Below are 12,709 nucleotides of genomic sequence, written 5' to 3' on the forward strand. Positions count from 1 at the left end.
TAGGCGCCCCACTCACCCAGAGCTCTCTGTTGTTCACTTGTGTATACCTGTGGTATTTCCTCAGGTTGCATCTCATTCCCAGCATAAGGCGCTAGTCGATTCAGGCGCAGCTGGGAATTTTATTGATCGGGAATTTTGTTCTAAGTTAGGGATTCCCCTCCTGCCCGTTGATGCACCCTTTCCTGTCCATGCCCTAGATAGCCGTCCGTTGGGATCTGGGTTGATTAGGGAGGTCACAGCGCCACTAAAGATGAAGACGCAGGGGGGTCATGAGGAGATTATTCAGTTGTACCTCATTGACTCTCCTGCGTATCCCGTGGTGCTGGGGCTTCCTTGGTTAATCACCCATGACCCCACCATTTCGTGGCAACAGAGGGCTCTCAAGGAATGGTCTGGCCAGTGTGTTGGGCGATGTTTAGGTGTTTCCGTTGGGCGACCCACGGTGGAGAGTCCGAACCAAGTGCCCGCAATGCACATTCCCCCCTGAGTATGAGGATTTGGCACTCGTGTTCAGCAAGACGAGGGCGACGCGATTGCCACCTCATAGACAGGGAGATTGTGCGATAAACCTCCAGACAGGTGCGGCACTTCCCGCGAGCCATGTGTATCCTCTGTCTCAAGAGGAGACTGCGGCTATGGAAACATACATAGCGGAGTCCCTGAGACAAGGATACATACGGTCCTCCACTTCCCCTGCGTCCTCGAGTTTCTTTTTTGTGAAGAAGAAGGAAGGAGGTTTGCGCCCGTGTATTGATTATCGTAGTCTCAATCAGATTACTGTGAAATATAGTTACCCTCTACCTCTGATTGCGAGTATGACTGAATCATTACGCGGAGCGCGTTTCTTCACAAAACTGGATCTCAGGAGCGCTTATAACTTGGTGCGCATTAGGGAGGGGGATGAATGGAAGACGGCATTTAGTACCACCTCAGGTCATTATGAGTATCTTGTCATGCCATACGGGTTAATGAATGCTCCTTCAGTCTTCCAATCATTTGTGGACGAGATCTTCCGGGACCTGCATGGGCAGGGAGTGGTAGTGTACATAGACGACATCCTAGTGTACTCTGCTACACGAGCCGAGCATGTAGCCCTGGTGCGCCGAGTGTTGGGTAGGCTGTTGGAGCATAACTTGTATGTCAAGGCAGAGAAATGACTGTTTTTCCAGGAGTCCATCTCCTTTTTGGGTCATCGGTTGTCCGCGTCAGGGGTGAAGATGGAGATTGACCGGGTGTCAGCCGTGCGTAACTGGCAAACCCCAACCACTGTTAAAGAGGTGCAGCAGTTTTTGGGTTTTGCCAATTACTACCGGAGGTTTATCCGGGGTTTTGGACAGGTAGCAGCTCCCATTACGTCCCTGCTGAAGGGGGGCCCGGTGCGTTTGCAGTGGTCGGCTGAAGCGGACAGGGCGTTTCGTAAACTGAAGGACCTGTTCACTTCGGCTCCGGTGCTGGCGCACCCGGACCCCACTTTAGCGTTCCAGGTAGAGGTGGACGCGTCAGAGGCCGGTATTGGGGCAGTACTATCGCAACGCTCCAGCACGCCTCCTAAGCTCCGTCCTTGCGCCTTTTATTCCAAGAAGCTCAGCCCGGCGGAGCGTAATTATGACGTAGGGGACAGGGAGCTGTTAGCCGTGGTTCAAGCCCTAAAGGTGTGGAGGCATTGGCTTGAGGGGGCTCAACACCCTTTTCTCATTCTGACTGACCATCGCAACCTGGAGTACATCCGGGCAGCGAGGAGATTGAACCCTCGTCAGGCTAGGTGGAACATGTTCCTGACCCGGTTCGTTTTTAAGATCACTTACATCCCCGGGTCCCAGAACGGTAAGGCAGACGCCCTGTCCCGACGATATGACACAGAGGAGAGGTCCATTGAGCCCACTCCCATACTGCCGGAGTCTTGTCTGGTGGCACCGGTGGTGTGGGAGGTCGATGCGGAAATTGAGCGGGCGTTACGCACCGACCCTACTCCCCCCGAGTGTCCAGTGGGTCGGACGTACGTGCCGCTCGAGGTCCGTGATCATCTCATCTATTGGGCTCATACGTCACCCTCCTCTGGACATCCAGGTATTGGTCGGACAGTGCACTGCCTTAGTGTTAAGTACTGGTGGCCAACATTGGCTAGGGATGTGAGGGTTTATGTCTCCTCCTGCTCGGTGTGCGCTCAGTGTAAGGCGCCTGTCACGGACCTTCCCCCCTCTCAGGGGAATACCACTATTCTGGTCGTTGTGGATCGGTTCTCTAAGGCCTGTCGTCTCATTCCAATGCCGGGTCTCCCTACTGCCCTACAGACCGCTGAGGCTTTGTTCACCCACGTCTTCCGGCACTACGGGGTTCCCGAGGATATAGTGTCTGATCGGGGTCCCCAATTCACCTCTAGAGTCTGGAGGGCGTTCATGGAACGCTTGGGGGTCTCGGTTAGCCTTACCTCGGGTTACCACCCTGAGAGTAATGGGCAGGTGGAGAGAGTGAACCAGGATGTGGGTAGGTTTCTGAAATCCTATTGCCAGGGCCGGCCGGAGGAGTGGTCGGGGTATATCCCCTGGGCAGAGATGGCTCAGAACTCTCTCCGCCACTCCTCAACTAACCTGACCCCTTTTCAGTGTGTGTTAGGTTATCAGCCGGTTCTAGCACCATGGCATCAGAGCCAGATCGAGGCTCCTGCGGTGGATGAGTGGTTTCAGCACTCGGAGGAGACGTGGAACGCTGCCCACGTCCATCTGCAGCGGGCCATCCGCAGGCAGAAGGCGAGCGGCGACCTCCACCGCAGTGAGGGCCCAGTCTACGCCCCAGGAGATCGAGTCTGGCTCTCGACTCGAAACCTGCCCCTTCGCCTGCCCTGCCGGAAGCTTGGCCGGCGGTTTGTGGGGCCATTTAAAGTCCTGAGGAGATTGAATGAGGTGTGTTACAGGTTGCAACTGCCTAATGACTATCGCATTAACCCCTCATTCCATGTGTCTCTCCTCAGGCCGGTGGTAGCTGGTCCACTCCAGGAGAGTGAGATAAGCGAGACCCCTCCGCCCCCACTGGACATCGAGGGGGCTCTGGCGTACTCAGTCCGGTCCATCGTGGATTCGAGACGTCGGATGGGGGGTCTACAATATCTCGTGGAGTGGGAGGGGTACGGTCCGGAGGAACGGTGCTGGGTGCCTAGGAGGGACATTCTAGATCCATCCCTCCTGACTGAGTTCCATCGTAGTCATCCTACGCGCCCTGCTCCACGTCCTCCTGGCTGTCCCCGAGGTCAAGGGGGGGGGGGTACTGTCACGAATTCCGCCGAGGCTGCTCCTCCTCCTTGTTCGGGCAGGCTTCTGCGTTCGTCGTCCCCGGAGTACTAGCTGCCACCGTTTGATGTTATCTATGTTTGTTTGGTTTTGTATGATTAGTGCACCTGTTCCATATCACGTCTTGATTATGTCACCTATAAGTTTCCTTTGGTTTTGTTTGTAGTTGTGTGTCGTTGTACGCCTGTCTGTTGGTGTAGGTTATTTTGTTTGCTTATTGTTAGTGCTGTTCGCACTTTACGCACTGTTTTGCGTATTCGCTCGCCTCCTGTTTATGAGGCCCGTTTGGATTGTATTTTGCTCCTGTGACTATTAAAAGTCGGATCGACTAAGCTTCTGTGTCCTGCGCCTGACTCCAACACCACATCCACATCAGCCCATGACAAACATAGTAAATCCGGGAGACAAATTAGTATGATATGTTACGGTTGGTATGGTTACATAAGACAGAAGGTTACTTAAGGCAAAAACAAAAGGAGGGTGGTTGCATGTTCGAGTTTCATCACAGACAACTTTAGCATTTTAGCTAATTAGCAACTTTTCAACTACTTACTACTTAGCATGTTAGCTAACCTTTCCCCTAACCCAAACCCTTTTAGCTAACCCTTCCCATAACCCTAACCTTAACCCTTTAACCTAACTCCTAAGCTTAAACCTAACCCCTAGCCTAGCTAACGTTAGCCAGCTAGCTAATGTTAGCGTTAGCCACCTAGCTAACGTTAGCCACAACAAATTGTAATTCGTAACATATCATACGTTTTGTAAATTTGTAATATGACTGCTTAACCAATAGCCTTCACATATAAAACGGTAGTGCTGTCTGAGATGAATCAAGCCTATTGTAGACATACTGACCTGTACATCCTGGGTCAGTGTGTTAGTGTGAAATGTAGTAGACCTCATGTGATCTGCTGAACCTTACTTAACACATGACTCAGCTTTCTAGACTGTTGTACAACCTTATCTTGGCTGTGGAAAATACTGTGCAAATGCATTAGGCCCTTGTTAGGGCAATTTGCTTTTCTGAATACTCTCACACAACCATACATCAATGTGTAATTTAACTGAAATATAACCAGCAACCACTTAAAATCCTTCTATATCGTCTGTATATGTAATGGGTTAAATACAGTGGGGAGGACAAGTATTTGATACACTGCCGATTTTGCAGGTTTTCCTACTTACAAAGCATGTAAAGGTCTGTAATTTTTATCATAGGTACACTTCAACTGTGAGAGACTGAATCTAGAAAAATCCAGAAAATCACATTGTATGATCTTTAAGTAATTAATTTGCATTTTATTGCATGACATAAGTATTTGATCACCTACCAACCAGTAAGAATTCCGGCTCTCACAGACCTGTTAGTTTTTCTTTAAAGCACCCTCCTGTTCTCCACTCATTACCTGTATTAACTGCACCTGTTTGAACTCGTTACCTGTATAAAAGACACCTGTCCACACACTCAATCAAACAGACTCCAACCTCTCCACAATGGCCAAGACCAGAGAGCTGTGTAAAGCATCAGGGATACAATTGTAGATCTGCACAAGGCTGGGATGGGCTACAGGACAATAGGCAAGCAGCTTGGTGAGAAGGCAACAACTGTTGGGGCAATTATTAGAAAATGGAAGAAGTTCAAGATGACGGTCAATCAACCTCGGTCTGGGGCTCCATGCAAGATCTCACCTCGTGGGGCATCAATGATCATGAGGATGGTGAGGGATCAGCCCAGAACTACACGGCAGGACCTGGTCAATGACCTGAAGAGAGCTGGGACCACAGTCTCAAAGAAAACCATTAGTAACACACTACGCCGTCATGGATTAAAATCCTGCAGCGCACGCAAGTCCCCCTGCTCAAGCCAGCGCATGTCCAGGCCTATCTGAAGTTTCCCAATGACCATCTGGATGATCCAGAGGAGGAATGGGAGATTAGCTTTTTGGTCTAAACTCCACTCGCCGTGTTTGGAGGAAGAAGAAGGATAAGTACAACCCCAAGAACACCATCCCAACCGTGAAGCATGGAGGTGGAAACATCATTCTTTGGGGATGCTTTTCTGCAAAGGGGACAGGACGACTGCACCGTATTGAGGGGAGGATGGATGGGGCTATGTATCACGAGATCTTGGCAAACAACCTCCTTCCCTCAGTAAGAGCATTGACGATGGGTCGTGGCTGGGTCTTCCAGCATAACAACGACCCGAAACACACAGCCAGGGCAACTAAGGAGTGGCTCCGTAAGAAGCATCTCAAGGTCCTGGAGTGGCCTAGCCAGTCTCCAGACCTGAACCCAATAGAAAATCTTTGGAGGGAGCTGAAAGTCTGTATTGCCCAGCGACAGCCCCGAAACCTGAAGGATCTGGAGAAGGTCTGTATGGAGGAGTGGGCCAAAATCCCTGCTGCAGTGTGTGCAAACCTGGTCAAGACCTACAGGAAACGCATGATCTCTGTAATTGCAAACAAAGGTTTCTGTACCAAATATTAAGTTCTGCTTTTCTGATGTATGAAATACTTATGTCATGCAATAAAATGCAAATGAATTACTTAAAAATCATACAATGTGATTTTCTGGATTTTTGTTTTAGATTCCATCTATCACAGTTGAAATGTACCTATGATAAACATTACAGACCTCTACATGCTTTGTAAGTAGGAAAACCTGCAAAATCGGCATTGTATCAAATACTTGTTCTCCCCACTGTATATGTCCTATCACCTCCAGAATAATTTAATTCTAAGTGCTGCAGGGAAGAGAGAGAGGTTTGGCCTACAATAACGGTAGAAGTTGGATGGATGCCAAGCTGTCACACAGTTGGATGACATACAGTGCCTTGCAAAAGTATTCATCCCCCTTGGCGCTTTTCCTATTTTGTTGCATTACAACCTGTAATTTAAATGGATTTTTATTTGGATTTCATGTAATGGACATACACAAAATTGTCCAAATTGGTGAAGTGAAATGAAAAAAATAACTTGTTTAAAAAAAATCGAAAAAATATATAACGGAAAAGTGGTGCGTGCATATGTATTCACCGCCTTTGCTACGAAGCCCCTAAATAAGATCTGGTGCAACCAATTACCTTCAGAAGTCACATAATTAGTTAAATAAAGTCCACCTGTGTGCAATCTAAGTATCACATGATCTGTCACATGATCTCAGTATATGTACACCTGTTCTGAAAGGCCCCAGAGTCTGCAACACCACTAAGCAAGGGGCACCACCAAGCAAGCGGCACCATGAAGACCAAGGAGCTCTCCAAACAGGTCAGGGACAAAGTTCTGGAGAAGTACAGATCAGGGTTGGGTTATAAAAAAATATCTGAAACTTTGAATATCCCATGGAGCACCATTAAATCCATTATAAAAAAATTGAAAGAATATGGCACCACAACAAACCTGCCAAGGGAGGGCCGCCCACCAAAACTCACGGACCAGGCAAGGAGGGTATTAATCAGAGAGGCAACAAAGAGACCAAAGATAACCCTGAAGGAGCTGCAAAGCTCCACAGCGGAGATTGGAGTATCTGTCCATAGGACCCTTTTTAAGCCGTACACTCCACAGAGCTGGGCTTTACGGAAGAGTGGCCCAAAAAAAGCCATTGCTTAAAGAAAAAAATTACAAACACGTTTGGTGTTCGCCAAAATGTATGTGGGAGACTCCCCAAACATATGGAAGTAGGTACTCTGGTCAGATGAGACTCAAATTGAGTTTCTTGGCCATCAAGGAAAACGCTATGTCTGGCTCAAACCCAACACCTCTCATCACCCCGAGAACGCCATCCCATGTTTTTCATCGGCAGGGAAACTGGTCAGAATTGAAGGAATGATGGATGGCGCTAAATACAGGGAAATTCTTGAGGGAAACCTGTTTGTCTTCCAGAGATTTGAGACTGGGATGGAGGTTCACCTTCCAGCAGGACAAGCGTGCCGTCTTTAGCCAAGCGAGCGTGCCGTCTTTAGCCAACTCTCTTGCTATCTCTCTCAGAATGACCTTCTTGATCCAAACCAGTCAGGTTTCAGGACTGGTCATTCAACTGAGACTGCTCTTCTCTGTGTCACGGAGGCTCTCCGCACTGCTAAAGCTAACTCTCTCTCCTCTGCTCTTGTCCTTCTAGACCTGTCTGCTGCCTTTGATACTGTGAACCATCAGATCCTCCTCTCCACCCTCTCCGAGCTGGGCATCTCCGGCGCGGCTCACTCCTGGATTGCGTCCTACCTGACCGGTCGCTCCTACCAAGTGGCGTGGCGAGAAGCTGTCTCCGCACCACGTGCTCTCACCACTGGTGTCCCCCAGGGCTCAGTTCTAGGCCCTCTCCTATTCTCCCTATACACCAAGTCACTTGGCTCTGTCATATCTTCACATGGCCTCTCCTATCATTGCTACGCTGACGATACACAACTAATCTTCTCCTTTCCCCCTTCTGATAACCAGGTGGCGAATCGCATCTCTGCATGTCTGGCAGACATATCAGTATGGATGACGGATCACCACCTCAAGCTGAACCTTGGCAAGACGGAGCTGCTCTTCCTCCCGGGGAAGGACTGCCCGTTCCATGATCTCGCCATCACGGTTGACAACTCCGTTGTGTCCTCCTCCCAGAGTGCGAAGAGCCTTGGCGTGACCCTGGACAACACCCTGTCGTTTTCCGCTAACATCAAGGCGGTGACCCGATCCTGCAGGTTCATGCTCTACAACATTCGGAGAGTACGACCCTGCCTTACACAGGAAGCGGCACAGGTCCTAATCCAGGCACTTGTCATCTCCCGTCTGGATTACTGCAACTCGCTGTTGGCTGGGCTCCCTGCCTGTGCCATTAAACCCCTACAACTCATCCAGAATGCCGCAGCCCGTCTGGTGTTCAACCTTCCCAAGTTCTCTCACGTCACCCCACTCCTCCGCACACTCCACTGGCTTCCAGGTGAAACTCGCATCTGTTACAAGACCATGGTGCTTGCCTATGGAGCTGTGAGGGGATCGACACCTCTGTACCTTCAGGCTCTGATCAGTCCCTACACCCAAACGAGGGCATTGCGTTCATCCACCTCTGGCCTGCTGGCTCCCCTTCCTCTGCGGAAGCATAGTTCCCGCTCAGCCCAGTCAAAACTGTTCGCTGCTCTGGCACCCCAATGGTGGAACAAGCTCCCTCACGACACCAGGACAGCGGAGTCACTCACCACCTTCCGGAGACATTTGAAACCCCACCTCTTTAAGGAATACCTGGGATAGGATAAAGTAATCCTTCTACCCCCCCCATCCCCTAAAAAATAAAATAAAACATATTGTAAAGTGGTTATCCCACTGGCTATAGGGTGAATGCACCAATTTGTAAGTCGCTCTGGATAAGAGCGTCTGCTAAATGACGTAAATGTAATGTAAATGACAATGACCCTAAGCATACTGCTAAAGCAACACTCGAGTGGTTTAAGGGGAAACATTTAAATGTCTTGGAATGGCCTAGTCAAATCCCAGACCACAATCCAATTGAGAATCTGTGGTATGACTTAAAGATTGCTGTACACCAGTGGAACCCATCCAACTTGAAGGAGCTGGAGCAGTTTTGCCTTGAAGAATGGGCAAAATTCCCAGAGGCTAGATGTGCCAAACTTATAGAGACATACCCCAAGAGACTTGCAGCTATAATTGCTGCAAAAGGTGGCTCTACAAAGTATTGACTTTGGGTGAATAGTTATGCATGCTCAAGTTTTCTGTTTTTTTGGTCTTATTTCTTGTTTGTTTCACAATAAAACATATTTTGCATCTTCAAAGTGGTAGGCATGTTGTGTAAATCAAATGATACAAACCCCCCAAAAATCAATTTTAATTCCAGGTTGTAAGGCAACAAAATAGGGAAAATGCCAAGGGGGGTGGATACTTTCGCAAGCCACTGTATCTGGACCCTTCCCATTATTTCTTTATACAGATGGGCCTCTGGGATTTGAATGTGTGTGTGTGTGTGTGTGTGAGAGAGAGAGGGGGGAGATGGATGGGGAGAGAGAGAGAGAGGGGGAGAGAGCGAGAGAGCGAGAAGAAATGAAAATTGGGAAATTCTGTGTGTGTGTCATTGAGCTAATGGAGGGTCTTGGCCTGTATAATGGAGCCCCTCCCTCTGGACAGAGCAGATAATTTAATTGTCAGCCTTCTCTCCTCCCTCTCTCCTCTCCTTCTCGCCCTCCCTTCCCTCTTTTCCAAGTGACTCATCTGCACATATTGCTGCTCTTAACACTCTCATCCCCATCCTCTGAACTCATCCACAATATAGAGCTTCCCAACATCCTACATCATTCTTTTGTTCTTCGTTAGTTGGATCAAGTACAGTGGCTTGTGAAAGTATTCACCCCCCTTAGCATTTTCCCTATTTTGTTGCTTTACAACCTGGAATTAAAATGGATTTTTTTGGGGGTTTGTATCATTTGATTTACACAACATGCCTACCACTTTGAAGATGCAAAATATGTTTTATTGTGAAACAAACAAGAAATAAGACAAAAAAAACAGAACTTGAGCGTGCATAACTATTCACCCCCCCAAAGTCAATACTTTGTAGAGCCACCTTTTGCAGCAATTACAGCTGCAAGTCTCTTGGGGTATGTCTCTATAAGCTTGGCACATCTAGCCACTGGGATTTTTGCCCATTCTTCAAGGCAAAACTGCTCCAGCTCCTTCAAGTTGGATGGGTTCCGCTTGTGTACAGCAATCTTTAAGTCATACCACATATTCTCAATTGGATTGAGGTCTGGGCTTTGACTAGGACATTCCAAGACATTTAAATGTTTCCCCTTAAACCACTTGAGTGTTGCTTTAGCAGTATGCTTAGGGTCATTGTCCTGCTGGAAGGTGAACCTCCGTCCCAGTCTCACATCTCTGGAAGACTGAAACAGGTTTCCCTCAAGAATTTCCCTGTATTTAGCGCCATCCATCATTCCTTCAATTCTGACCAGTTTCCCAGTCCCTGCCGATGAAAAACATCCCCACAGCATGATGCTGCCACCACCATGCTTCACTGTGGGGATGGTGTTCTCGGGGTGATGAGATGTGTTGGGTTTACGCCAGACATAGCGTTTTCCTTGATGGCCAAAAAGCTCAATTTTAGTCTCATCTGACCAGAGTACCTTCTTCCATATGTTTGGGGAGTCTCCAACATGCCTTTTGGCAAACACCAAACGTGTTTGGTAATTCTTTTCTTTAAGCAATGGCTTTTTTTTGGCCACTCTTCTGTAAAGCCCAGCTCTGTGGAGTGTCCGGCTTAAAGTGGTCCTATGGACAGATACTCCAATCTCCGCTGTGGAGCTTTGCAGCTCCTTCAGGGTTATCTTTGGTCTCTTTGTTGCCTCTCTGATTAATGCCCTCCTTGCCTGGTCTGTGAGTTTTGGTGGGTGGCCCTCCCTTGGCAGGTTTGTTGTGGTGCCATATTCTATCCATTTTTTAATAATGGATTTAATGGTGCTCCGTGGGATGTTCAAAGTTTCAGATATTTTTTTATAACCCAACCCTGATCTGTACTTCTCCAGAACTTTGTCCCTGACCTGTTTGGAGAGCTCCTTGGTCTTCATGGTGCTGCTTGCTTGGTGGTACCCCTTGCTTAGTGGTGTTGCAGACTCTGGGGCCTTTCAGAACAGGTGTGTATATATACTGAGATCATGTGACAGATCATGTGACACTTAGATTGCACACAGGTGGACTTTATTTAACTAATTATGTGACTTCTGAAGTTAATTGGTTGCACCAGATCTTATTTAGGGGCTTTGTAGCAAAGGGGGTGAATACATATGCACGCACCACTTTTCCGTTATTTATTTCTTTGAATTTTTTGAAACAAGTTATTTTTTTCATTTCACTTCACCAATTTGGACTATTTTGTGTATGTCCATTACATGAAATCCAAATAAAAATCCATTTAAATTAAAGGTTGTAATGCAATAAAATAGGAAAAACGGCAAGGGGGATGAATACTTTCGCAAGGCACTGTAGCTACATGTTCATGCATAGAGAAAATGTCTCTATACATCTTTATCCAGTACACTATCTTTTCTCACGCTCTCTGGGCTTTTAAGGTTTATGGATGGCAGCCATATTTAGGGGTCATTGTTATGATCCATGGTGTACTGGCTCTGCCCAAAGTGAATGCCTGCTTTAGCCAACCTGTCATTGTAGAAGGCAATTTGTTGGTACAAACAGTCTGGTACCAAGGCTAGCTACCCGAAGATTCATAAAAGGAATAAGCTTTAGCCGACCATTGTTCTCTGTTTTCTGCGTAGTTCAGACTCATCCGCTACAAAATTATGATGACATACAGAACCCCAGCAAGCACAGACGGTTTGACAACGTTTGCGTTTGGTTGAAGTTCGATGCTATTTCTGAGATCAACCCTGGCCTGAATGTGGGCGGTTTACAGTAACTTTCCTTTCTGTCTATCTATTCTACAGGTTGTAAATCTTTATCTGACCTCTGCTCTGTGTTTTCTACAGGTGGTATAGCAGGGGGTATAGAGATCTGTATCACCTTCCCTACTGAGTATGTGAAGACTCAGCTACAGTTGGACGAGAAGGCCAACCCTCCCAAATACAGGGGCATCGGTGAGTGTCTGACTGTGTGTGTGTCCTCTCACAACCCAAACCCTTTCCCTATCCATCTCCCTTCATACCTCTCTACCTCTTCTTCCCCAATGCATCTAACCTTCCTGAGATACAGGGTCGTCAGTGTGTCTACCAAATCAATGAACCTCCATCTAGCTCTATCTCTTGCTCTCCCTCCATTTCTTGTTCTCGCTATCTCTCTCCCTCTCTCTCTTTCTCTCTCTCTGTCCCTCTTAGGATCTAATTATCAAATTACCCATCATCCTCAGGTGCATTAGTGATTCTGGCAAGCTGTCACGCTACTTGTTTGTATGAGACACACACACACACACACACACACACACACACACAGTCAGTCTGGCTTCTCTTGGCTGGAGCTCTGAGGATCTGAGACCATCTTAATGAGCCCTGCACACAGCTGTCTCTGCCTCATACTAACTAGCTATGTTCATCAAGGAGTTTTCATACTGTTGTGTCTCTCCATGTGTGAATATGAAGTTATTTTAATACTCTCTGTGTGTCTGTAGCTGGTTGTGTGTTTATGTAATGATGTGTGTGTGTGTGTGTGTAGGTGACTGTGTAAAGCAGACGGTACAGGGTCATGGGGTGAGAGGACTGTACAGAGGACTCAGCTCACTGCTCTATGGATCCATACCCAAATCAGCTGTCAGGTATGTGGATGGCATCTAGCCCTATACACACACACACACACACACACACCAATTATTTTGGTCCATTACCCACAATGCATAGCTGAAATGTCACGCTGGTCTCCTGTGTAATTATGTTATTCTTTCCCAGAGATTATATTTATTCTCCTACCTGCTTTATTCCACATTCCACCGTTCTA

The 12,709-nt window shown here is 47.6% G+C and overlaps 1 protein-coding gene across 1 annotated transcript in view; it reads left to right on the forward strand.

The window, feature by feature from the left end:
• LOC121584983 (tricarboxylate transport protein B, mitochondrial-like) overlaps positions 1 to 12,709 on the forward strand; it is a 49,433-nt gene that overhangs the window by 28,329 nt on the left and 8,395 nt on the right. The window contains exons 2-3 of the mRNA XM_041901273.1: positions 11,752 to 11,859; positions 12,431 to 12,530. Of these exons, the coding sequence (XP_041757207.1) occupies positions 11,752 to 11,859; positions 12,431 to 12,530 (208 nt within the window). The remainder of the gene's footprint in view (positions 1 to 11,751; positions 11,860 to 12,430; positions 12,531 to 12,709) is intronic.

The sequence above is a fragment of the Coregonus clupeaformis genome, chromosome 16, assembly GCF_020615455.1.
Source record: "Coregonus clupeaformis isolate EN_2021a chromosome 16, ASM2061545v1, whole genome shotgun sequence".
Lineage (NCBI taxonomy): Eukaryota > Metazoa > Chordata > Actinopteri > Salmoniformes > Salmonidae > Coregonus > Coregonus clupeaformis.